Raw genomic sequence first — 23,427 nt, 5'->3', positions numbered from 1 at the left:
CTTCAGATTACTAGCCCGACTCCCCCACCGCTCAGCCATCTGACTCCCTTGCAGTCAGGTAGTCAGTATTTCCCACACTGCCCCAGAGTCACTGAGCAGGGTCTGGTACACGGCTGATGTCATAGAGACACACTGAAATGCAGGGTCAATGAGGAGTCCAGACAACATGACCAAAGGACTCTTTTATTTCAGGAATAACACATGTTCTAAGAAGGAAAATCAAGCTGAGGGGTAAATACAACTGAACAGTAATACAATGTTTCAGTCTATGTAACTCATTCTTACATTATATAGTTCATGTTAGCCATAGGAAGAGAAAGCTCATCATCACAGTTCTTTCAGTTCTGCAGCTATGACAGATGTTATTTACAAGACAATAATGTAGCTGGAAAATACAATGCATAGAAAAATGTATTATCCATTGAAAACCCACAGTAGATCTGTTAGATCCTTTTCTCACAGACCCAGAAATTATCAGAATCACATGTGTAATCATTCCATGTTTTAGGAGGAGGAACGTCAGAAGGTGAGTAGTATATCTCAGCACAGTCCTCACCATCACTGCCTGGTTTAGAGTGATTATCAGGCTGAGAGCCCAACCAGTACCTAAAGGGTTAAACAACACACAACCAGTCACACACTGAGGTCCACATCTGGGTCATACAGTATGAGAAACCATTCTGTATCAGAGTTGAATATGTTAGTACTGTATATTTATCATATAGCTTGATGTTGATGTTAATGTGATTGGCTGAGTCTGTTTGGTGGGATTTGATTGGGCGATGCTGCTGGTTCTAATGCCCCAGACAAAGTCAGTCAAGCAAATATATCAAAATGTATAACTTTACAAATGTTTTGTTTCGAGTCGGTAGACTAAAGAAATAGTCATTGTTCTCTTACTTGAGTGTGGTCAGTGGAGTTCCGTCCACCCAGATAAAGGTCCCTTCTGTTACTGTGTCAGTCAGACCGATCCACACTCTCTTCTTGAGATTATTCAGGAATACCTGTCATGGAGAAGAGTTGACGATGATGTTAGAGATTGGTCTCTTGATATTGTACCTACTGTCAATACTGTCTTGACCTTTGTTGAAGTCAATGTGCTTCCTCTCCCCATCTCTCACCTGTTCCTCTGGGCTGTTTATGATCACCAGGTCTGCTTCTCTGTCTCTACAGTCCTGTCTGCTGTCAGTCCAGTTTTTCCTCTTAGTGGAGACATAGTAACAGCTGCAGTTCAACTTCTTCCAGCCATTAGGACAGCAATAGACGTCTGTTTGAAAAACACCAGTTACAGAACTTCCCTTGTTCCTTATTTGGATGAAACACCAGCTGCAGCCAAACCTCCTCCCTCTATCTTTAGGGACGTCGTTGTGTTTCACACCTTGAGCATGTTTCACTACACAATAACAACTTTCTATTGAATATACACTGACGTTTCTTTATTATATGATTTTGTTGTTTTATATTTTACTACTCTATCTCTGCTTCTCTGGTCTACTCTACTCTAGTATGTACAGTATGTTAATATAAGTTTTCGTTTTTTTCACAGAGGTGGTACATTACCATAATATAATAATGATGTTACATCCTAAGATTGTGTGAAAATTGCTCAACTTACGGAAGAGTCCCACTCCTATGACCCCAGCCAGCAGGAGAACACACAGCAGCCCCAGACACACTGCTGCAGCTTTATAGGTTCTCCTCTCTGAAACTGTGGACACACAGTGTTTAAAAAAAAGCATGCTTGTGTCGCCTGCATGTATATCTAACCCTACATGTTTTTTTTATTTATGACTTTAAATCCTGCAGTGGGAAAGGAACAGCTTGGAATTTTGAGCAGAAACCCACAATAGCCAATGAGCGCAAACTGACAAACTGAAAACTGAGCGCAAACGGACAAACTGAAATTGTCACTAACATACTGGAACACAGCCAACAACGAGACAAAAGCTCACTTTTGGTGGACAGGAAAAAGGGAGGATATGTTTGTTGAATTGTGGCGATGTGCTGTACTTGTGTTTTTCCGCTGTGTGATTTGGCTTGGTGTGGCTGTCATTAGTAATGTTTCATTAGTCAGATGTGTGTGTAGGCCTCAGCCTCAGCGGGCCTGGCTGCGGTTGTGGCCAAGGGTGATTGTGTGCGTGTACGCACGCAATCCTGTGTGAATGCGAGCTGTGTTTCTGTGTCTGTGTGTGTCGCTTTCATTAGAAATGTCCCACCTGCCATGTGTCTGTCTGTGAGTCTCGACCACAGGAGGGCTGAAACTCAGAAACAGCATCACAGGAAACTGGTAGGACTCAGCCTGCTTTCTCAGTCTATTCAACTGCAGTAGCACATCTAGTGACCCATACACAACTTTCCTTCCTCCTTTCCTTGGAAAATCTGCGATATGATGTGAAATTGTGATTGCCAACATTTGTGTAGTGGAGCTCATGGTTGGGCTGGAGTGTCAACCAGGAAGGAAGGAAACTCAGAAAGTAGTTACTAGAACTAGTTACTATAAAACCTAAAAATTAGAAATATGCATTGATGCCACAAACACATAGGCTTGTATTGTGTGTGTGATTGTATGTATGTATGAATGTGTGTGTATGCGTGTATGTGTGTATGTATGTGTGTGTGTATGTGTGTGCGTTGCACAATACCGTTGTCTGGGCTGCGTTGACCCTGGTTGTGCGACACACCCTTGACATTGGCATACAAGTTCTCCTCCTTCCCCATAATCCTTTGCTGTCCACAGCACCACACTGCCTCGACCTCCTCACTCTGTCTTGACCAGGTTATATCTCCACAAAATGATATTCCATTCACCTGAGTTTCAGGGTCCTACAGTCCACAACCACAGTACGTTCCAGGAAGCTTTGCTACAGTATATACTGGACTGCTCTGGTTCTCCTTACGATTATCTACTTCTACATCTCTACTCTGTTCTGTTCTACAGTTCACCAGCTACTCTGCTCTCCATACGTCTCTGCTCTTAACTTCCCCTTTGTCTCGACTTTGATGCCTAATGGTGACACCCATCAGTGACCGTCAGGAGAGCTGTAGAGAGTGTGTGTGGTTATGATGGGTTGAAGCAGGGGGTTGTGGGTAATAGAGGGGGTGGGGTAAAATTAGGTGGGAACAGGAAGACATGTCAACCTAACTTCTGAGAGATTGTCTGTTGTGGATTGTGCTCCACCAGTGAATAGACTGAGGTACCTGGCTGTTTAGTTCATATTATTCCTGTACAGTTGACTGGGCCCGACACTGCAAACTACTTTTGGTGGAAGTCTCATTCACTCTTCTGTGAAACTGGTGAACAAATATTTGAGTGTTAGTCATTAAACTTACAGTTATGGATAAGTATTGAACGTATGTGATTATGGTTAGGTATTAAACATGTGTGTTTGGGTTTGATTGTGGTTCTAGTTAATGTAACAAGATGAGGGTTGAAGACCACAGAAAGTACCAGAGAGGCTCAGGACAAATGATTCTTCTTCATTAAAATGTTGTTTGTTACAAAAAGGTATTTTCAAAACAAAGAATGTTTACCAGAAAAAAAGTACAAAACTAATATAAACTTAAAGTCAAACAACTGGTGTAAAACAAGCATTGACAGTATTTAGAAGACATTATTGCACTGCTGAAATAGGCATCAAACTCAGGTTACCTCTCCCATAGACTGACTCTTATTTATCAAGAAAGGGCAGGTAAGTTTGCACTGTATCAGGTGAGCTACAATGACACCTGTACCAAGCAAACAAGTACATTTTCTATAAACAGGTTAGCAGTACAATGCAAGAATTAAGAATTAAACTTAACATTGTATTTTTATTTATTTTTCCTTTACTTTTAAATGGCTTCTATTTGACCTCAATGACCGGTCACAGACTTTGTGACGTAACCGCAGCATTAGTCGTCATCAACGACAACTTGCAGTCAGGTAGTCAGTATTTCCCACACTGCCCCAGAGTCACTGAGCAGGCTCTGGTACACGGCTGATGTCATAGAGACACACTGAAATGCAGGGTCAATGAGGAGTCCAGACAACATGACCAAAAGACTGTTTTATTTCAGAAATAGCTTATAAGAAAACCAAGCTGTGTGGTAGATAATAAGCTCAACTAACTAATAGAAATGTTGCTAGGTAGCTATATAAAGATTGAGCCTATGTAACTCATTATTACATAATTTCCTCTATTAGCCAATAGGAAGTGAAAGCTCATTATCACAGTTATTTCAATCATGCAGCTATGACAGGTGTTATTAACAAGAAAATTATGTAGCTAGAAAAATGCATAGAAAAATTAATTATGCATAGAAAACCCAGAGTATATCTGTTAGATCCCTCTTTCACAGACCCAGAAATTCGAAGTCAAATCACATCTGTTATCATTCCATGTATTGGGAGGGAGAATATCTAAAAGTCGAGGAGATGTGTAGTATATCTCAGCACAGTCCTCATCAACCATGTCTGCGTTATAAAGGTTATTATCAGGCTGGGCTGGAGGGCTGAACCAGTACCTACAGGGTTAAATAACAACACACAACCAGTCACACACTGGGGTCCACATCTGGGTCATACTGTATGAGAATCCATTTTGTACCAGAGTTGTATAAGTTAGTGCTATATATTTCTTATATAGCTTGATGTTGATGTTAATGTGATTGGTTGAGCCTGTCTGAAAGGATTTAATTGGACGATGCTGCTGGTACTAATGCCCCTGACAAAGTCAGTCAGGCAAAAATAAAACATATTTACAAATGGTTTGTTTTGAGTCAGGAGACTACAGAAAGTGTAGTTTTCTCTTACGTGGGTGTGGTCAGTGGAGTTCCGTCCACCCAGGTAAAGTTCCCTTCTGTTACTGTGTCAGACAGACCGATCCACATTTTCTTTTTGAGGTTATTGAGGAAATCCTGTCATGGATGAGGATTAAGGAGCAGTTTTATTACCTTGATCTTAAAATTGACCTCATCCTGTACATTTCTGTTGTTCTCAGTCTTTCTTACTTTCCATCTCTCTCTCTCTCTCTCTCTCTCTCTCTCTCTCTCTCTCTCTCTCTCTCTCTCTCTCTCTCTCTCTCTCTTCCTCACTGTCTCTCTCTCTCTCAGTGGCGTGTTCAGGGAATGGCATTGGGTGGCACGGGCCACCCCTGAAATCTGATTGGCCACCCCAATATCTTAAAATATGATTGGCTATATGCCCAGTCAGAGGCGGGCCACCCCTGGTGCCACCCTTATCAAAAATGCCTGGACACGCCCCTGCTCTCTCTCTCTCTCTCTCTCTCTCTCTCTCTCTCTCTCTCTCTCTCTCTTTCTCTCTCACCTGTTCCTTTCGGTTATTTATGATCACCAGGTCTACTCCTTTGTCTTTACAGTCCTGTCTGCTGTCAGCCCAGTTTTTCTGCACAGTGGAGACGTAGTAACAGCTGCAGCCAAACTTCTCCCAGCTAGCAGAACAGGAAGTGACATCTGAAAACACAACAGTTAGAGAACATGTCCTACTGACTTGGCTCCATCCCTTGGTCTCTCCCATGTATTTGAGAGAGAGACCAGCAGAGTGCTCGCTGCACCAGCATGTCTGGGATGTCACTATGTTTTCGGACCCCTTCTTTTTAGCACATTTTATTTTTAAATGTTTTAAAACAGAGAAATGTTTTCTTGAATTTGGTGTGGAAACACATTTAAATGTATTAAATATATATTCAGACTGTATTATATTATTATTTATTTCAATGTGTCTTTAGCCCAGCATTTATAGAAAAACATGAAACATTAATTCACAATTATAAAAGTTTAATGTGTGATTTGTAATTGATATCATATATTTAATATATATATTTAATTTGTAGTTTATATCACAACTAGATGTTGTAAGGCCTAATAGGTGATGATAGCATTGCTCTGTTATAAATGGAAAATATGTTTAAAACAACACAAAACTTACTGCATAGCTTATTCTTAAGGTCATCTCTCTCTCTGGTCAGGATGGTGTAACTGGTGTTCAGCTGGTCTCTCTCTCTGGTCAGGATGGTGTTGCTGGTGTTCAGCTGGTCTCTCTCTCTGGTCAGATTAGTGTTAATGGTCTGTAACAGTTCTCGCTCTCTGGTCACGTTGCTGTAACTCGTCTGTAACTGGTCTCTCTCTCTGGTCACGTTGGTGTAACTGGTCTGTAACTGGTCTCTCTCACTGGTCACGTTGGTGTAACTGGTCTGTAACTGGTCTCTCTGTCTGGTCACGTTGGTGTAACTGGTCTGTAACTGGTCTCTCTGTCTGGTCACGTTGGTGTAACTGATCTGTAAGCGGTCTCTCTCTTGAGTCACATTGTTGTATTTGGATTGTAGTTGGTCTCTCTCATTCTCTTTGAATTGATCTTAGGAAAGAAAACAGCAAGTAAGACGACAATGTTATATTCATCAATATTGTTTAGTTTTTTTAAACTAAGATTATTCAACAACACTTTCTATAAAGGTTACCAAGTAACTAAATAGCAATAACTACAGTAAGAACATTGTAGGAACATCATAACTTTGATGTAATCAAATGGAGTTAAACGTTAGATATCTAGCGGTCACTGTGTAAGAAGTCAGAGTGTGGGGAACGGGTGTTAAGGGGTGAGTGGATGTTGTAAATGGGCAGTTGAAGGTTATCTTAGCAAAACAAGATCATCGTTAACAGTGGCGGCTGGTCAATAGAGGGCGCTAGGGCGCCGCCCTCCCTGGTGAAAAGTGTTTCAGATTTTTGTTTTTCAGGTAATATATTTTCTAAACAATAACTACTCATTTTAAGCATGACTGTGTCAAAAATACACAATAAAGTGTTGTGTATATATATACTAAAATTCTGTTTTGGGATAAATGTACATGCTTGACATTTGAGGCGCTAGAAAAGCGCCCTTAGAAACGCCTACCAACCTGCTGGCGATAGGTGAATTGCTGACCGTTGCTAACTGAAAAAAACTGTAAATTAATTTATAAATCCTTAATATTTAGTTTTACAGTAATAGTTGTGTTGTGTTTCCTAATACAGTAACACTTCAAACACGGAGAGAGTTTTCTTAAATGCGATTCCTTTGATCCTTGTGTTTTTTTAAGGAATTGCATTTGAGACAACTCTGGACGATTTACGACTGCTATTTCGAGTTCGGAAAGTCTTCTGGATTTCAGAACAAATCCCAGATGAGAAAACTTTCATGAATGCCAAATGTTTTCCTAAATCCAATTCAGAAGAAATTCCTTCTTAAATTCTTCTTAACTGCGTTCGAGAATGAGGCCCAATGTTTTTACTGAGGTCAGGGAAGCATGGACACTTTTGTAAAAAAAATAAATAAAAATTAATAATAATAATAAACAAGTCCAGTTTGTAATGGACTACAACACCAAGAAGTGAACATCATCATGATTATACAACTTTAATAATTGACTCAATTACAATAACTATACTTATTAATCATTGTTACTATCGTAATCTAATTGCTTTAAATTGCTGTCACCACAAACAAAAAGATTTGTTGTGTGATGTTTTAAAACAGAGATATACTCACTGTTTAATATTCCCAGGGCTGTGAGTGCAGCCAGATGAAGAACACACAGCAGTGCCAGACACACAGCTACAGCTCTGGAGATGTCCCTCTTCGGACCCCCACAACTTGAAGCTTTGCAAACACACACATACACACATTTTTTTCAACCTTTAGAAACATTTTCATCAACAAAAAAAATCCCACATTTTGTTTTTTCCACACACAGTGAAAGGAAAGCAGATAAGGAAAGAGGAGAACAGAGAAGCCTAAAACATACTAGAGTAAAGCAGAGCAGAGTTTAGTAGAGTCCTTATCAATTACTCATCAATGATGCAAACCTATTTTAGAAAGAAAAAAAATATATATATATTTCTTCAACTTTTAGAGAATTTTTTATTTTTTTTTCCACACAGTGAAAGGAGAGGAGAGAGGAGGAGAACAGAGGAGAACAGAGGAGAGGAGAACAGAGAAGCCTAAAAAAGAGTAGAGTAAAACAGAGCACAGTACAGTAGAGTCCTCATAAAGTGCTCATCAATGATGTAAACTTTTTTTTAAATCCAAATATTTTTTGTACCTTTCAAAACTTTGTTTCAAAAATATTTTTTAACCTTTAAAAACTTTAGTTATGTTTTTTTTTCTACACTTCGCGTCATACACGAACGTTTCCTCTTTCCGCTTCAAAAACAACATTTGAGAGACACAGTGACAGCTAGGGTTGCCATAGCCGTGGTTTTCTAGCCAAATTGGGATACTTTTACTGTCGCAGGTGAAAATGTATTTGTCCCTGGTGGCGGGTTCTTGGGCTACTTCTAAACCTCATGCGGCCGTCGCATTTCTGCCCCGTGGTGACATGCGCTGGGGGAGAAGGACAAGGACGGGGAAGTGTGTGGGGAGAGCGAGCAGTAAGATTTCATAACCTACACACACTTCCTTTAGTACGTCTCCTCACTTTCATCAAGTAATTGTTGCTCGGTGGTGATAGGAAGCGGCAAGATTAAATCATTTGTTGTAATTAACTAATGAAACGTTAGAATGACAGAAAACAAGGAAAATATAAATCCACCAGTCATTTTTTTATTTGAACTATGGAGGCATCTATTGGATAAATAACTCCTCTGTTGTACACCTAAAAAATATTTTCAGGGATTTTGGGCTGGTTTTGAGGACTTGTTGGGCTGGAAATTCTTCCGGACTTTGTAACCCTGGTTTCAGCCTATCCGCAGATTAAAAAGTGGATTAAAACGACACAGGAGTTTCCACAGGAGTTTGTGCACGAAGAGGGTTAGGTGAGATCCGGACTCCGGCAGAATATACAATTTATATTGTCATCTTTTTCCTAATCTTGTTCCGCCGTATGTTGGCCGAAGCAGCCTATAACCGGTGGAAGGAATGACGTTCATCTCCCAAAAAATGCAAGCGACCAAAGAATAACCTCATTGATCGTTTTTAGCTTTTTGTTAAATTCGCTTTTTGTTATAAATCCACTTGCCGTGCTTAAAGCTGCCAGTGGTTCGGGTTCCATTTCTAAACTGTAACGCGCCTCAGCCCGGTTAAGGTCAGTGGTTGTCAAAACATGTTTTGTGGACGGACTAGGCTGGCAAAGTAGCGCAGCACTAGGAGTTCAGCACCAGACAGCGCTGGTGGGTCAGCACCCAGGACAGCTGCCTTAAGGCTGCCTTATCCGGTCACAGCTGCCTTAAGGCTGCCTTATCCGGTCACAGCTGGCTTAAGGCTGCCTTAACCGGTCACAGCTGGCTTAAGGCTGCCTTAACCGGTCACAGCTGGCTTAAGGCTGCCTTAACCGGTCACAGCTGGCTTTCCCTGATGAGGGAGCTCATGAGGGCAGGATGGAAGGATGGGAAAAGCAGCTAGAGAGGAACCAAAGTAGGAGAGACATTTACAAAGGTCAAATGGACAAATTTAACATTTGTTTAGGGCCACGCGATTGGTTGCCCCCCCCCCAAATAAAAACACACAAAGGCAATCTTTACTCAAGGTCCGCCGCCCCCCCTCTCTCTCTCTCTCTTTCTTTCTTTCTCTCTCTCTCTCTCTCTCTCTCTCTCTCTCTCTCTCTCTCTCTCTCTCTCTCTCTCTCTCTCTCTCTCTTTCTCTCTCTCTCTCTCTCTCTCTCTCTCTCTCTCTCTCTCTCTCTCTCTCTCTCTCTCTCTCTCTCTCTCTCTCTCTCTCTCTCTTTCTCCCTCACCCTCTCTCCCTCACCCTCTCTCTCTCTCTTTACGGTATAAGTGAGTAAAAGCCCTAAGGAGCACACCCTAGTCTGTCTCCTCAGCCTTGTCACAGCTGACGACAGCTTTAAGATGGTGTCTATCCAATGAAACGCCCGTACTGAAGTCATCCATTAATTTTTAACACATTGCTTCTTCTTTCCTCCTTCCATCCCACCAGTCTTTAACCAAATACGTCATGGCCATCCTGTGGAGGTAAACACGGAGCTGCAGACTGTCAGTCCCACACGCATCACTAGTGTGTGTGTGTGTGTGTGTGTTTACCTGGTCCTGGTTCTGGTCCTGGTCCTGGGTCAGGGGTTGTGGGTTCTGTGACTTTGCTGGGTTTGGCGTTCTTTTGTTGAAGTTCTTTTGGCTTCCTGTCAACGTAAGAATGAAGACATGCCTCTTTCTTGTCGAGATCCGTATCTTTCTCCTTCTTCAGTCCTGTGTCTTTGCCGCTGTCTGACGTGAAGTTCACGTTCTCGTAACAAACGTCTCCGCTCATCTCCATGACTGGGTCTATTCTGACCCCTCTCTCTGCTCTGCGTCCAGATCTGACAGGTGCTGCACGTTCGTGGGGCTGTTAAATGTCCCCTCACGAGGAACTTCCATTTTCAGGAAGCTCAGCGAGAGGAACACACCCAAACAATGGCACCCAGACACAGTGCAGTGCAAGCTTCCACATCCCACCCAAAATGCAAATGTATTTGTATGGACCTTTTCACAAGCAAAGTCACAGAGGGCTTCACATATGCCCATTGAACTGCCCCTCAGCCAACCTACACCCTCAAGGAAGACAAGGAAAAACTCCCAGAAAAACTCCCTTGAGGACATGGTAATTAAGACCCCCACTGCAGAGGACGTTCCTCCTGCAGGAGAGGAATTCAGCCACTAGAGGGACGTAGGCTTGACCTGCACAGCAGAGAGCGTGTACAGTATTTATGAGTATCATTGCCATACCTGTGGAAATATGCTTATTATTATATTGAGATGATGCTGCTTTGGCACTGTGTCTTGTAAAATACAGACCGTTCCTTGGCACGAATCACTGTAACCCTGTTAGCTGTTACAGCTTTAAAGAACGTACGCCCAGGTGCTTTTCAACACCTAATAAGGCCACAGAGACGACAAACATGAACGTGTGACCTTACTTCACGCGTGACCTAATTTACATGTATTAATCAGTGTGCTTGTTTAAGCTGGGCAGGTTTTTTTTTCCATTAACTTATAAATGTTCCGCTTTGGTTTCAATTGTTTGTTTGCATTTCCCTTTATTTCTATGATTGTTTGCCAACAACTTCCCTTTGTCATGATCAGCATCGCTACGTAGTGTGTGTAGTTCTCCTTTTGGCTTAGTCTCACTCTCCAAGGCTCCAGCCTCCCAGACTGCAGGCTGTGACACCCTGTGGGATCAGCAGAATGACTGAGAGAGGGAGGGGGGGGGGGGAGGAGGGGGAGGGGGAGGAGTGGGGAGGGAGTGAGGGGGAGTGAAGTACAAAGTGAAGTACCAATATTTTTCAATTGAAAGATAATTGTGTTGTAATGGTGGTGTGGTGGCAAGGGGTGTGTGTGTGTGTGTGTTAATGCAATTTTAAAACCTGTGTAACTTTAATCTGTTGCAACTTGAAACCAGATGTTAAAGTAACACGCACACACTATACACACATACACTACACACACACATACACTACACACACACACTACTACTAGTGTACTAGTGTAGATGGTCACAGAAGCAGGTTCACTTCGTTCCCCGTTGCTCAACACAGTACAGACTCCGACGGTGTACTGGGTCTCCGGCTGCAGGTCGGTCAGGGTTCTGCAGCTGGGTTCGGTGTGTATTGCCTGAGGCTCGGACCCTGGGCTACTACAGGTGACCAGGAAACGCTGGGGAACGTGATCTATTCCTGCAGCCTTGGACCACTGGAGACGCAGCTGAGTGGCTTCACATTGCATCACTTTAATTTCTCGAGGAGGAGGAACCACTGTTGGAAGGGGAGATGGGAGAAGCTTGTTTTTTAATTTTATTTTAATTTCCACAATCTGAAAGAATATAGAACTCTAAGAATTACTCTTACCCACTGTTACTTTTCAAGACTATCTAAAAGTTACTGTACCTGTAGTTACTGTTTTAGAAACCCAGTCACTGAGGTTTTCATGTTCCCCCTCTGTGAAAACTTGGAACTCATACTTCTGACCAGATTGGAGTCCGGTTATTTCTACTTTGTACATGTCTTTCACTTTAAGGTTCTTCTGTTCTCCATCACCCTCCCAGGTCACTCTGAACATCTTGGGTCCATCCTGACCTTCAGGAGGTCCCCAGGTCAGAGTCACTGAGTCTGGCTTCACTGACAGGATGCTGATCTCTCCAGGAGGGGGCAGCACTGACACATAAATAATGATAAGGAAGAAAACAATGAAGAGAAATATGGTCCATCCAAATACACACAATATGTAACAGCACATTTGATCAAATTGTGTAAAAAGTAAAATAACTGATGGTCAGAGGTAAGAAAAACCAAACAGGCACACTTACCATCAAATGAATGTAATCTTTTGTGTCGCTCCTCATGAAAAGTCTTTTGCAACGTAAAGAGAAGAAGGACATTACTGTTAGTTGGTAGATCAAATGATGATGAACAAATACTTAAATCAAATTATGGTCCACCTGAGTGAATTTTTTTTGGGGGGGGGGTATAAGAATGTCCATCAAAATCCACAATCACTCACACACAAAACAACAAAAAATAACACAAAGAAAATTGTTGCCACCTGTCCGTCAGACAGTCCAGTCTTGTGAAAGACTTCATGTCCTCTGTGCTGTGTTGCAGAACACAGACTGCAGATCAGCATCTCGTCAGTCAAGCAGAACACCTCCAGGGGCCTGTTGTGTTCGCTGCAGAGTTGCTGGTGTCTCCCCACATCCACCAGGGTGTGGAGCTGGAGTTTAGGGACTCTGTAATGGTCCCTGACGTGGGTCTCACAGTAGGAGATCCTACAGGTCACACAGGTCTTCACTGCCTTGAGCTCTGAGCAGATGTCACACAGTATTTTGGAAGTAGTTTGGAAATCATAATCAGGAGAAAGACACACATTAAGACAGAGTTTTATGTTGCCCGATACAAATAATAATGCATTGCTTTACAATGTATCTCTATAAAACATAGATACATCAGAATCTGAATTTGGTTCATTCGCCTTGTATGTTACACAAACACAGAATTTACTGTGGCAGGAAGGTGCAGACAATTAACATATATGGATCTTAAATTAAGTTAAAAAAAGAAAGTGCAATAGTTAAAATAATTCTAAGAACTAAACAATTTAAAAATTAATAAATGTATACATATTTAAATATAACTATGTATATAAAAATATATACAAATATGTATAAACTTATATAGGTTGGCAGAGCGGTAGGGAATCGGGCTAGTAATCTGAAGGTTGCCAGTTCGATTCCCAGCCGTGCCAAATGACATTGTGTCCCAGGGCAAGGCACTTCACCCTACTTGCCTCGGGGGAATGTCCCTGTACTTACTGTAAGTCGCTCTGGATAACAGCGTCTGCTAAATGACTTAAAGTAAAAGTAAAAGTATATATATAAAATGTTTAAATATATGTTATTTATATATATATTAAAAAAAAAAAAAAATGTATGTGGTTTTATGAATTACACATGGAAATACATGTAAAACGTTACCAATTAAAGATTTAAACGCAAAAAAAAAAAATCCAATCAAATATAAGCAAGCCATGAATAATAAATAATAAAATGGTGAGACAATCCAAAAGGTTTGACTTACCCTGTATTTTGTGAGTTATCGGACGACAAAGATGATATAGATAGCTTCAAACCTGGTCTGTAAACCATATTTAATGTTATTGAAAAAAAGACAACAATAAAAAAGTTGAAGACATTAAAAGTAGAATAAAGTCTCACCCTGCTCCTTTGAGATCAGAAGAAATTTCTGATTTACTGCTTCCAGGAAACACAGATGCATAACCAGAGCATAAAGACCTGTAAATAACACAAAGACACTAAATTAAATTAAATACAATTAAATTACATTAAATATAAATACATTTCAACAGACATTTCAACATAGTTTGTGTTTTCTTGCTAGTCACTACTGTTTTGCACTGTTACAGGGCCTCATTTATTTTCCAAACATGTGGGACAAAGAGACAGTCTGGTGATGTTGAGCATGAGGGAAAAGACATTAGATGGATTTAAATGGAAGGTTAGTGTCTCATTAGGAACAGGGAGGGAGTGTGGGAGGAGGCAGAGGACAGTCATTCACAAAACCCAACTAAATTTCAGGATCAAGGATCACTGAAATGTATTTGAACTCTTGGGGATTTGGGGGACTTTTACTAACAACATCTTATGTGTTAAACACCAATAAGAAAATTGTGAAACATTTGTATTTGTATTTTAGACTCCAATAGGACCTCCGGTTTATATTTAACTTTGTGAATTAGAATGATAGAATGCTCATTTCCTAATGATAAATAAAGTAGGGATAAAATCTCACCTTGAACCTTTGAAATTTAAAGGTTCATCAATTGATTCAGCAATCTTGAAAAGATTACCGTCAGACGTAGACCTTGATAACAAGTAAATAGTAAAAGAAAGATATTCTTAAGATAAAATCGACTAAATGTAATAAGCTGTAAATGTACCCTTTGGACAAACGTTATACTATCACCTGACACTCAACACTTCACATCCCCTTTTAACAGCCAAATATGGGATAGGATCTTGTATTACGACATAAAGATTTAAAACATACTTCGCTTTGTCAAAAACCACATCCTCCGCTGGACGCTTCATCGGCTCTTCCTCCATCTTTCTCCTCCTCCTCCCCCCTTCTCTGGGGTCTGTTGTAGGATACAAATTCAACCTTTGGTTCCTGGAACCTGTAATGGAAATTTTGGTCATATGCATAGATGTATGTGTATGAAATCTATAATCTTCTATGTTCATTGGTAAGAGACAGGAAGGGAAGATAATTAAGTTGAGTTCAAAGGAATGTGAGGTGCTGATAGCTCTGTGGGCAGCTTGCCCTGGGGGATGGGTGAAGCATCTTATATGGCCTTCTGTCCTCTGGTTACTGTAAGGGGTCAATGAGACAGTTGCTCTGAACTTTGGCTAGAAGGACTGTGTCCTGTTTCATTGTTTGTGTTAATTAAAAGTATTGTTTGAAGATGGTCACACAAAGGACAGTTGACCATTTGACTGGTCAACCCCTGTGGCTTTATTATCTACTGCTCTGGAGAGAGCTGTGACATCAAAGAACTTTGGGACACACTGGAGATGTATTGTTTCAAACTGTCACTAAGTTGAGTTAGCCAATCACAGAGTTTGCTACATTGATTGATTGACCTCATAGAATGCCATTTGATCTTAAGTTTTTATAAGGCAGTGCATGTGTGATGGTTGGTATCACTCCTGCGAACGACCTGTGTGGATGGCACCTCCTTCGCTGAGACTGATCAACAAAGCTTTGTTTATGTAATTGTATAGTCTAATAAATTGTATTAAAACCATATCCCTTGACTATTCAGATCTACACGGTGCCACTCGAATTCTTCCTAAGCAAACCACAAGCCATAAAAACAACCTTCAGACTATGTGAGAGGAACAAATTGAATTATTTCACCTTGTATCAGTGTCTGATAAGCCTTAAGAAGATACAGAGGTGATAAAACAGTTCCCGATGTTAAATATGTATGATATGGTGTTTCTTTGAATGCCGGGTGGTTGGATTGGCCACGCCACCTGTGAAAGATAATTACATGGGTGATTAGGCTCTATTCCAAGGCTCACTGATTCAATTCACATAATAGTACAGAAGTGAGTTACATGCAGTTATTTTAGTGAATGTGAGAAACAACAATAGAGAATTCATGTCATATGCTAAACACTTCATGAAACACTTCCTGAAACACTTCCTGAAACACTGAAACACTTACACTGAAACACTTCCTGAAACACTTCCTGAAACACTCCCATTGGTACATATTTGCTTTTCACAATGTATGCTTCATGTTTTGGCTACCCGCAATGTTTTGGGGCTATCTCCTCTTTATGATCAGTGACCTATGCACTTTTGTAAAGCTCTCTCTTGGAAGTCGCTTCGGATAAAATTATCTGCTAAATGAATAAATGTAAATGAAAATACAGTCTGAGAGACCATTCTGAATCTGTTCAATTAGAGCTGTATATGTGAATACTATAGACCAGGGGTGTCGAACTCCGGTCCTCGAGGGCCGCTGTCCTGCATGTTTTAGATGTTTCCCTGATCCAGCTCACCTGATTCGAATGAATGGTCGTTATAACAACCCTTTTAATTGAATCAGGTGTGTTGGAGCAGGGAAACATCTAAAACATGCAGGACAGCGGCCCTCGAGGACCGGAGTTCGACACCCCTGCTATAGACTCTATACAGCCAATGGTGTGTGGACACCGCTCAGCATTCTGACAGCCTTTCATTATAAACCAAATATTTATATTTATTAAATTTTCATACTTCAGTTTTCATTGGTTTGGCAGCCAACCTGTAATACCCTGGTGGACCACTAGTAGGCCCATAGGTTGGGAATCCCTGGTCTACAGTGTTCACTGCCACCTTCTCTCACAAAAGCAGAAAAGGCCTTGAAATACTTTTTTTAAATTATAGTTCAAGCAGGTCAATGACAAATTAATGCATGCTTTATTGTTCATATAGGCCATGATATCAGAAAATAAGTAGACATTGTTAAACGCTAGCCAAATATCAAGATATGTTACATTCTTTACTAAGCATTGTACTCTGAGAGAAAATACACTTGAAAATGTAACGGTGAGATAGAAAAACTAAAGGGCATAAACACTGTGTGAGGGCAGGAGGGGGACTCGAACACAGGGAGAGGAAGGCAGGCGGGGGGGGGGGGGGGGGGGACAAACCAAAACGTATTTATTTGGAGAAACTACGGAAGTGAAGTGGCCACACGTACACAAGGACCAAACTACACACAGGTGACACAAAGTGGAAATTAGGAAACTCTGACACAGACAGGTTCAGGCACGAGGACTCAGTATAGTATTTATTTGATAGTTTAGCTTTCACACGGTACAATACATGATTGCAATACTTGAATTTGGCATAATGGGGTTGCTTGCAGCGGCTCCCTGCCGCACCCAACGGAGACACCGTCTCGACCTCCGAGCAGAGAGCAGCGACACATTCCCCCTATGAAAGGAACACAGAACCAAGGCTGGAGGCCGGGGAGGCGGAGGCAGCAGATTAAACAGAAAGCAACCTGTGTCGCACTAGCAAAGCAGAGTGCAGCGATATCCTGATCAACCAGCCCGCCCTGCTAGGAAGATGTGCCCCTATTGCGTGATATGACGCGCTGCTAGTGAGGCGCTGCTAGTGAGGCGCTGCTAGTGAGGCGCTGCTAGTGAGGCGCTGCTAGTGAGGCGCTGCTAGTGAGGCGCTGCTAGTGAGGCGCTATGTCTTGCGTCCCCGTGCATGAACCAGCTCCACTTGTTTCTCAGGTTCTTCTCCGGAGGCGTAGCCGCCGAGGTCTGGGGAGTTACTGCTTCACAATTGAACTGCTTTCAGTTCCAGAACTATTCAGTTTGTACAGAACATCACAAGTTAAAATGTTAATAGAAGGATGATTTTGATTCTGCTCTTTTCTGTGTGTGTGTGTGTGTGTGTGTATGTGTGTGTGTGTGTGTGTGTAGCAGTGTGTTTGATCCTGTGTGTCTGAGAACAGAGAGGTCCAGAAACAAAAACACTTCAACAAGAAGGTCAAAGGTCAACTCGTTAGGGTTGTTCAAGAAAGTTTGATTAGACGTGGTTAGAGAAAGTTCTAGTTTATATTTTGTTGCTCATGCATCACTTTAGGCTTCATAAGTGTGTGTGTGCTTCATAAGTGTGTATGTGTGTGTGTGTGTGTGTGTGTAGAGCAGGGCAGGGCAATGCGCAGCAGTATGTGGACTAAGGACAGGAAGACGTATAGTACCCAATTGCTCTGAAAGTACCAAGTCAATGAAGGGAATAGTTAAGACAAGTTCAAGTCAAAATCAAAGTATGTATTACATATGTGAGGTGCAGATGTCTGATACACTCAAGTTGAGTATCACAGAAGACTGGACAAAGAATACAGGAAATCAAGGGAGTATATGGTATCACAATATGGGAGGATACAAGATGATTAGCATAGCCTTTGCAGCCACTGAAAAAGGACACTGTATGCTAGATAGCTTTTGTTTAGGTCTTTAGATAGGGCTCCCAGAAATGGCCTTGTCATTCCTTCTATTTTCCTCATTCAAAGTTGCATGGCTTTATACACTTTGGTAATATGGTGACCTCTGACCTACACTAGTGACACAGGCCTTTCCTAGTCACACCTTACAAACAACTCACGTATGGCTACGCAGGCATAAGAACTCACGTATGGCTACGCAGGCATAAGGAAACAGCATCATCACAGTTTATCAATGATGCAAGAAACATAATCACTCTCCTGGACATAACCAAGGCTTATGTGCTCCTTAACATATTGTTTATTATATTCAGAACATTTCAAACAGTATAAAAGTAATAAAGTAATCATTATATTTAATTATTGTTAACTGATCAGAGGTTTAAGGACAGACCTCTTCTGACACCAGCTTACACATTTTTGCAAAAGATCACAAAGAAAGCACATCTAAAAACCACAATTACATTTTCCAAATTTACGATGTAAATTCTTACAAATCACTCTACAGCTAGTAAACTTAAGTCAAAAATCTTGTGTCAATCACAACAGCATTATTATTTATTTTTTTACCTTGACGCTTCGATGGAATCTCTCAGAATCATGCTTACTCATTGAAGTCAGCACCACAACAGGAACTTATGTTAAGCTTTCTTTTCAATCCCAAGTTGTGTTGGTAATGTAAAAGGCACTTATAAACAAACTCATCTAATAATTGAAGTAGTTTATCAAGCATTTCTGTGGTGCAGCCATTGTCAGCCATGTGTCATCATCAAATGCATGTGTATTTAAACTGCTAATGAAAGCAGAATGATTAATTGTGTAAATATGATTAACTGTGTTCCTGCCACTCCAGAGTTTGCTGCGCTTGCTTTACAGTTCAAATAGCTTTTCGTTTTTTTCAAACTTTTCAGTTTGTACAGTTTATTACAATTTAAAACATTAGGTTTAGGTTCAACTGCAGTTATTGTGAATATCTCATAAGGTGGAATTAACACCTCTTCCTCTTCTGGATATATTGAATATGACTTCAAGTAAGCGCCGTAGCACGTCTTTATCTCAAAACAATCCTTGCTTCCAAATTGATCAAGATCTGTTTTTTTTTAACTGGAAGCAAAACTTCCAAAACGAATGTTAGTATTAACTTGACCGTTAAATGTCACCGCTGTTCTTCGGTATGTGGTGAGGCATTTTTCTGGTTGGTTTTGTTTGAGGATAAGGATTGCGTCAGACAACAGGAAGTGCAAAGCATGGTAACTGAAGCCACTTGTGTACACTGGCCCTTTGGTCTTTACTTCCTTGTTGAATTTTTTATAAATTTTGTCAGCTGTGTAAGCATTTAAAGCCTTGAAATGATCTACTGTGAGATCCTTGTCGATAGCATCTTTGTTGTTGTATTTTTTGATGGCATCTCCTTCATACATTTGCCAGACATGATAAAAATCGTTATTTTTTTATTCTTTTTTTAAATATGTATCATTTACTTTCTTATGCATTGTTTTGGCGCAGTTTCTGTACATGTCATCTACAGAGTCAGGGGCCATGTCTAAAGGGAAACTCTTCTGCATTAGGAAGCCTTCGGAGAGTGGAGAGATCTACATAGAGGGAACGACAACAGAACGCTGATTACAGGCGACATCTTTTACCTGTTTGTTTTTCTTCATGTGTCTTTCTGTTGGCCAGCTCTTGTTTTCTTAAACTAATCAAACACACTGAGAACTCCGCACCTGTCTCCCATCAACTCATCAGCCCTGCAGTTTATCAACCCTGCTTTTCCTGTCATTCATAACCAGAATGTTGTTTAGTCAGTACGGTATTGCGTTATTGGCCGCACTAATTGAAGCTCAGTCTGATCATTTTCAAGTGTTTTTTGCTTTGTGAACTTTTATCTTGCCTCTGTGTCCAGGATCACCCTGTTCACCTGCCGACCTGCCTGACCCCCCTTACCCCTGTCTGCCTAGACATTGCCCTGTCCACCCTACAATTTCCCTGTCCTCGTTAGATACCCTGGAACCTACCTCCCCATCCTGTGTCTGTGTTGAGCGCTTGGGTCCTCTATAGCCATCAGCAGAGTCAGGGGCAATGTCTAAGGTGATATTCTGTTGTTGGATGCCAGAGCTGTTGGAGAGTTGAGGGATCTGCACAGAGGGAACAAAAACAGCACAGGGTACAGCCTGTATTCTCTATAGCTATATAACCTCTTTGTTTTACTTTGTCTTCTGGTTGGTCATCTCTCCTTCACTCAAATAACCTCAGACACACTTAGTGTACACACACAGTAACATGGCGGTATCTTAACCATGGTGTGACTACAACAGCATCTTACCACCATAGAGTCCACAGTCAGGATGCAGACATGGAGGAGGATCAGCAGGGTGAAGATCATCTTGTCTCTAGGGGGTAAAGAATTGATAATACATTACAGTACAATTCTAGAACTGTAATCATTAGCTGAATCACGGGCACTGTGCACTAGTGAATATAGCAACGGGAACAATGCTCGCACGACTTTATAAAGGTTGTATGTATTAAAGTTATGTATTGTGCTTATTAAATGTATGTCTTATGAACTTAGAAGTGTGCTCAGGCTTAAAACATTGTGTCTCACACAGGGTGTGGGAAACAGGCTGTACTTTGTGTTGTTATCTCTCCATTTCAGAAGCAACTGTGGTAGCAATTTTGGTCATATGCATAGATGTATGTGTATGAAATCTATAAGCTTCTATGTTCATTGGTAAGAGACAGGAAGGGAAGATAATTAAGTTGAGTTCAAAGGAATGTGAGGTGCTGATGGCTCTGTGGGCAGCTTGCCCTGGGGGATGGGTGGAGCATCTTATATGGCCTTCTGTCCTCTGGTCAGTGTAAGGGGCTATTACTTATAACCCGGTAGGTTACCTATAACCCGGTAGGCCCGTTGGTTAATCCATCCCTGGATATGGACATTGATTTACTGCACACTAGTCACTTATACACTGTCACTTTCAGCTACTGGTTGCACTATCAGTAACATTGCACTACTGTACCTCACTGTACCTCGCCACCAGGCTCCTGTATGGTCATTGACTTAGTCACTGATCTGCAAATTTGCACTATTGTACTGTACTCCATTTAGGTTAGAATAGGTTATAGGGTTGAAATAGGTTTTATGTGCATTTAGGGTTAGTATAGTGTACTATTTATTGTTATCTGTAATTTAGGAGGTTTTAGTATTAGGGTTAGTATAGTCGATTATTCATTGCCATCTGTATATTTAGGAAGTTTCACTTATTTAAGCTCAGCATAGATGTAAATTATGTTCCGTGTACTTATATGTTATGTTATGCCAGGTGCTTGCATTGTCTTGTCTTAAGAATTTCAGTGTCCAGGGTAACCTTGTTGTTCTGTGTACCTAACAAATAAAAGACTTAAACTTGAACTTGAAGAAGGAGTCTGAACAGTGAATCTTATACCTAATGTCTGCATGTCGCCATTCCCGGGAACTCACCTTTGTCTCAGCGGGGCGCTGGTGTATCCCTTGGATCGTAACAATTACATTACATTTACATTTATTCATTTAGCAGACGCTTTTATCCAAAGCGACTTCCAAGAGAGAGCTTCACAAAGTGCATAGGTCACTGATAATAACAACAAGATAGCCCCACAGCATTGCGGGTAGTCAAAAACAAGAAGTACATATTGTGAACAACCAAAAAATAGTGCTAAAGGGAAGAAACCATAAGAGCATGTAGTTAAACAAGTTAAAAATTACACAACATTAATCTCTAAGTGCAGGTGTACCTGTAGGAAAGCAATAAAAATAGGATTAACTAAAAAAGAAGAATACAACAGTTTAAATCAGCTACCACTAACCAACAAGAGAAACAGTCTAAGCAAGAGACATTGTGAACCTTGAGGAAACTAGCGTTGGATTCAGCAAACCATTCCTAAGTACCATTGTACTCCCTGAACAAGTGCGTCTTGAGCCTTCTCTTGAAGGTGGAGAGACAGTCCGTGTCAGTCCGTGACAGTCCGTGTCCGTGTAACGCGTTACTTACTCTAATCTGAGCACTTTATGGTGTATAGAGACATTAGTATCTAGCTTATTATTAGAGACATTAGTAGGTAGATTAGTTTGTCTCAGTAGTATCACATGATATGATGAATTTATTTGAATGGCCCTTGGCCCTTCTATCACAGAAGTAATAAAACAGTACCCCTGTTAATATTAATCAGGATTTTTTACATTCAAACATTAATATTCTAGAAGGTCTGCCAGGAATACGATTATAATATAAATCAGGAGAAGCGTGAATATTAGAGACATTAGTAGGTAGCTTAGTTTGTGTCAGTTGTATCAGATGACATCAAGAAAAGCAGTTAAAGTCCAACTAAAGACGATGTATTCATGTGTCAGAGTGTTTAAATAACACACCTGAGACAGAAGCAGGAGTCTAGTCTTCATTTACACACAAACCAGGACTGCAATACTGGTACTCAACGAGTATTGAAATGATTGAATATGAAAATGTCAAAATCACCAACCTGAAAGAGTTACTCCTTGAAGAGGCACATGTGTTCACGGAACATTCTCCTAACGCTTTACTTCAATCTGAGGTAAGATTGAAGGTGTGGTACTTTTTGCCCTTTGTCCTTCTGGAAAACACAAGATTATATTACCTTATGAGATGGCGTGTAATTCGTCAATGATTTATAGATCACTGATAGAACTGCCTGAAAACAAGTACATTATAAAAAAGGGACATTTGTTAATCAGAATACTCAGCCAGTTTTCAAACTCTGAATACTCTGCATGTCCTGAATTGGCTGTTCTTTCTGTACAGTATTAATGGTCTGTTCTTACTGTAGTACAGAAAAACAGACATGTTTCCCCCTCTGATGTTAAGGTGAGGAGACGTGTCATTTAGAAAGAGAAAGTAAAGATGGACATGGACCTACATCTGACATTCAACATGTAAATCATTTGTCATTATTGGCTATAAAAAAGACCTGGGTTAATTGGTTGGAGTAGAAGTAGAACCTTGGACAGAGAAAATGCAGTTATGTAACAATGTCCCCTCTCTCCAAATAAGAATAGACAACAGATGAAGCCCCATAAACTAAACTGAATCCTTGTATACTTTAGAAACTCATCTATTACTTCCTAGAAACAAGGCAGTGGAAGTTGGGCGTGTGTGTGAGAACATCAATGCAACCACATCTTTATGTTTGACAACAGATCCAAGATGAATGGTGTTAAATCCGATCCAATCAGCTTTATTGTGGGCAGCTGTTATTATTGGAGGGGGTTAAATATTGCCCAAACAACCACAACGAATTCCCTTATGGTTTAAAGGAAGATGGGAAACTGAACAGTGTATTAACATGAACCAAAAACATGGCCAATACAAATATAATTATAGTTATTTGACTCTATGGGTTAAATTAGAGCAAGAATGGTCAAAGTAA

At 40.7% G+C, this 23,427-nt stretch overlaps 4 protein-coding genes across 5 annotated transcripts; all 4 read right to left on the bottom strand.

Annotated features, from left to right (window-relative positions):
- Positions 1-57: 57 nt before the first annotated feature.
- LOC124484608 (C-type lectin domain family 4 member E-like) lies at positions 58-3,046 on the bottom strand. Of its 2 annotated transcripts, XM_047045598.1 has the most exons (6): positions 2,643-3,046; positions 2,217-2,255; positions 1,616-1,708; positions 1,122-1,267; positions 901-1,004; positions 58-606 (listed from the first exon to the last, which is right to left on the bottom strand). In XM_047045598.1, exons 1-6 carry the CDS (start codon positions 2,716-2,718, stop codon positions 444-446), a joined length of 621 nt encoding a protein of 206 aa, XP_046901554.1. In that variant the 5' UTR covers positions 2,719-3,046; the 3' UTR covers positions 58-443. The 2 variants fall into 2 exon arrangements, with proteins under 2 accessions (XP_046901554.1, XP_046901555.1); XM_047045599.1 differs by lacking the exon at positions 2,217-2,255.
- Positions 3,047-4,033: 987 nt separating this feature from the next.
- Positions 4,034-10,301, bottom strand: LOC124484585 (C-type lectin domain family 10 member A-like). Its single transcript, XM_047045560.1, has 6 exons — positions 10,009-10,301; positions 7,523-7,633; positions 5,927-6,352; positions 5,306-5,451; positions 4,793-4,896; positions 4,034-4,503 (listed from the first exon to the last, which is right to left on the bottom strand). Exons 1-6 carry the CDS (start codon positions 10,235-10,237, stop codon positions 4,320-4,322), a joined length of 1,200 nt encoding a protein of 399 aa, XP_046901516.1. The 5' UTR covers positions 10,238-10,301; the 3' UTR covers positions 4,034-4,319.
- A 491-nt stretch (positions 10,302-10,792) lies between these two features.
- On the bottom strand, positions 10,793-12,763 carry LOC124484455 (fibronectin-like). The gene is made up of 5 exons (XM_047045370.1): positions 12,499-12,763; positions 12,263-12,305; positions 11,844-12,110; positions 11,442-11,711; positions 10,793-10,833 (listed from the first exon to the last, which is right to left on the bottom strand). Exons 1-5 carry the CDS (start codon positions 12,577-12,579, stop codon positions 10,793-10,795), a joined length of 702 nt encoding a protein of 233 aa, XP_046901326.1. The 5' UTR covers positions 12,580-12,763.
- A 5,836-nt stretch (positions 12,764-18,599) lies between these two features.
- LOC124484607 (NAD(P)(+)--arginine ADP-ribosyltransferase 2-like) lies at positions 18,600-22,838 on the bottom strand. Its single transcript, XM_047045597.1, is given in 5 exon segments — positions 18,600-19,577; positions 20,001-20,120; positions 20,309-20,375; positions 22,504-22,614; positions 22,823-22,838. A coding segment is annotated over 1 exon segment (636 nt). The 5' UTR covers positions 19,407-19,577; positions 20,001-20,120; positions 20,309-20,375; positions 22,504-22,614; positions 22,823-22,838; the 3' UTR covers positions 18,600-18,770.
- Positions 22,839-23,427: the final 589 nt, after the last annotated feature.

Source organism: Hypomesus transpacificus, chromosome 22 (assembly GCF_021917145.1).
Source record: "Hypomesus transpacificus isolate Combined female chromosome 22, fHypTra1, whole genome shotgun sequence".
Taxonomy (NCBI): domain Eukaryota; kingdom Metazoa; phylum Chordata; class Actinopteri; order Osmeriformes; family Osmeridae; genus Hypomesus; species Hypomesus transpacificus.
This window is presented reverse-complemented; position numbering and strand designations above follow the sequence as displayed.

Coding starts and splice junctions, on each gene's coding strand:
- LOC124484608 (XM_047045598.1), bottom strand. CDS start 2,718: ATGGGGAAGGAGGAGAACTTGTATGCCAATGTCAAGGGTGTGTCGCAC. Junction 2,256..2,642: donor TCAACGCAGCCCAGACAACG/GTATTGTGCAAC, acceptor TCTGAGTTTCAG/CCCTCCTGTGGTCGAGACTC. Junction 1,709..2,216: donor CACAGACAGACACATGGCAG/GTGGGACATTTC, acceptor GTGTGTCCACAG/TTTCAGAGAGGAGAACCTAT.
- LOC124484585 (XM_047045560.1), bottom strand. CDS start 10,237: ATGGAGATGAGCGGAGACGTTTGTTACGAGAACGTGAACTTCACGTCA. Junction 7,634..10,008: donor AGGACCAGAACCAGGACCAG/GTAAACACACAC, acceptor GTGTTTGCAAAG/CTTCAAGTTGTGGGGGTCCG. Junction 6,353..7,522: donor AGCCCTGGGAATATTAAACA/GTGAGTATATCT, acceptor TTCTTTCCTAAG/ATCAATTCAAAGAGAATGAG.
- LOC124484455 (XM_047045370.1), bottom strand. CDS start 12,579: ATGCTGATCTGCAGTCTGTGTTCTGCAACACAGCACAGAGGACATGAA. Junction 12,111..12,262: donor AAGATTACATTCATTTGATG/GTAAGTGTGCCT, acceptor TTTATGTGTCAG/TGCTGCCCCCTCCTGGAGAG. Junction 11,712..11,843: donor TTCTAAAACAGTAACTACAG/GTACAGTAACTT, acceptor CCCTTCCAACAG/TGGTTCCTCCTCCTCGAGAA.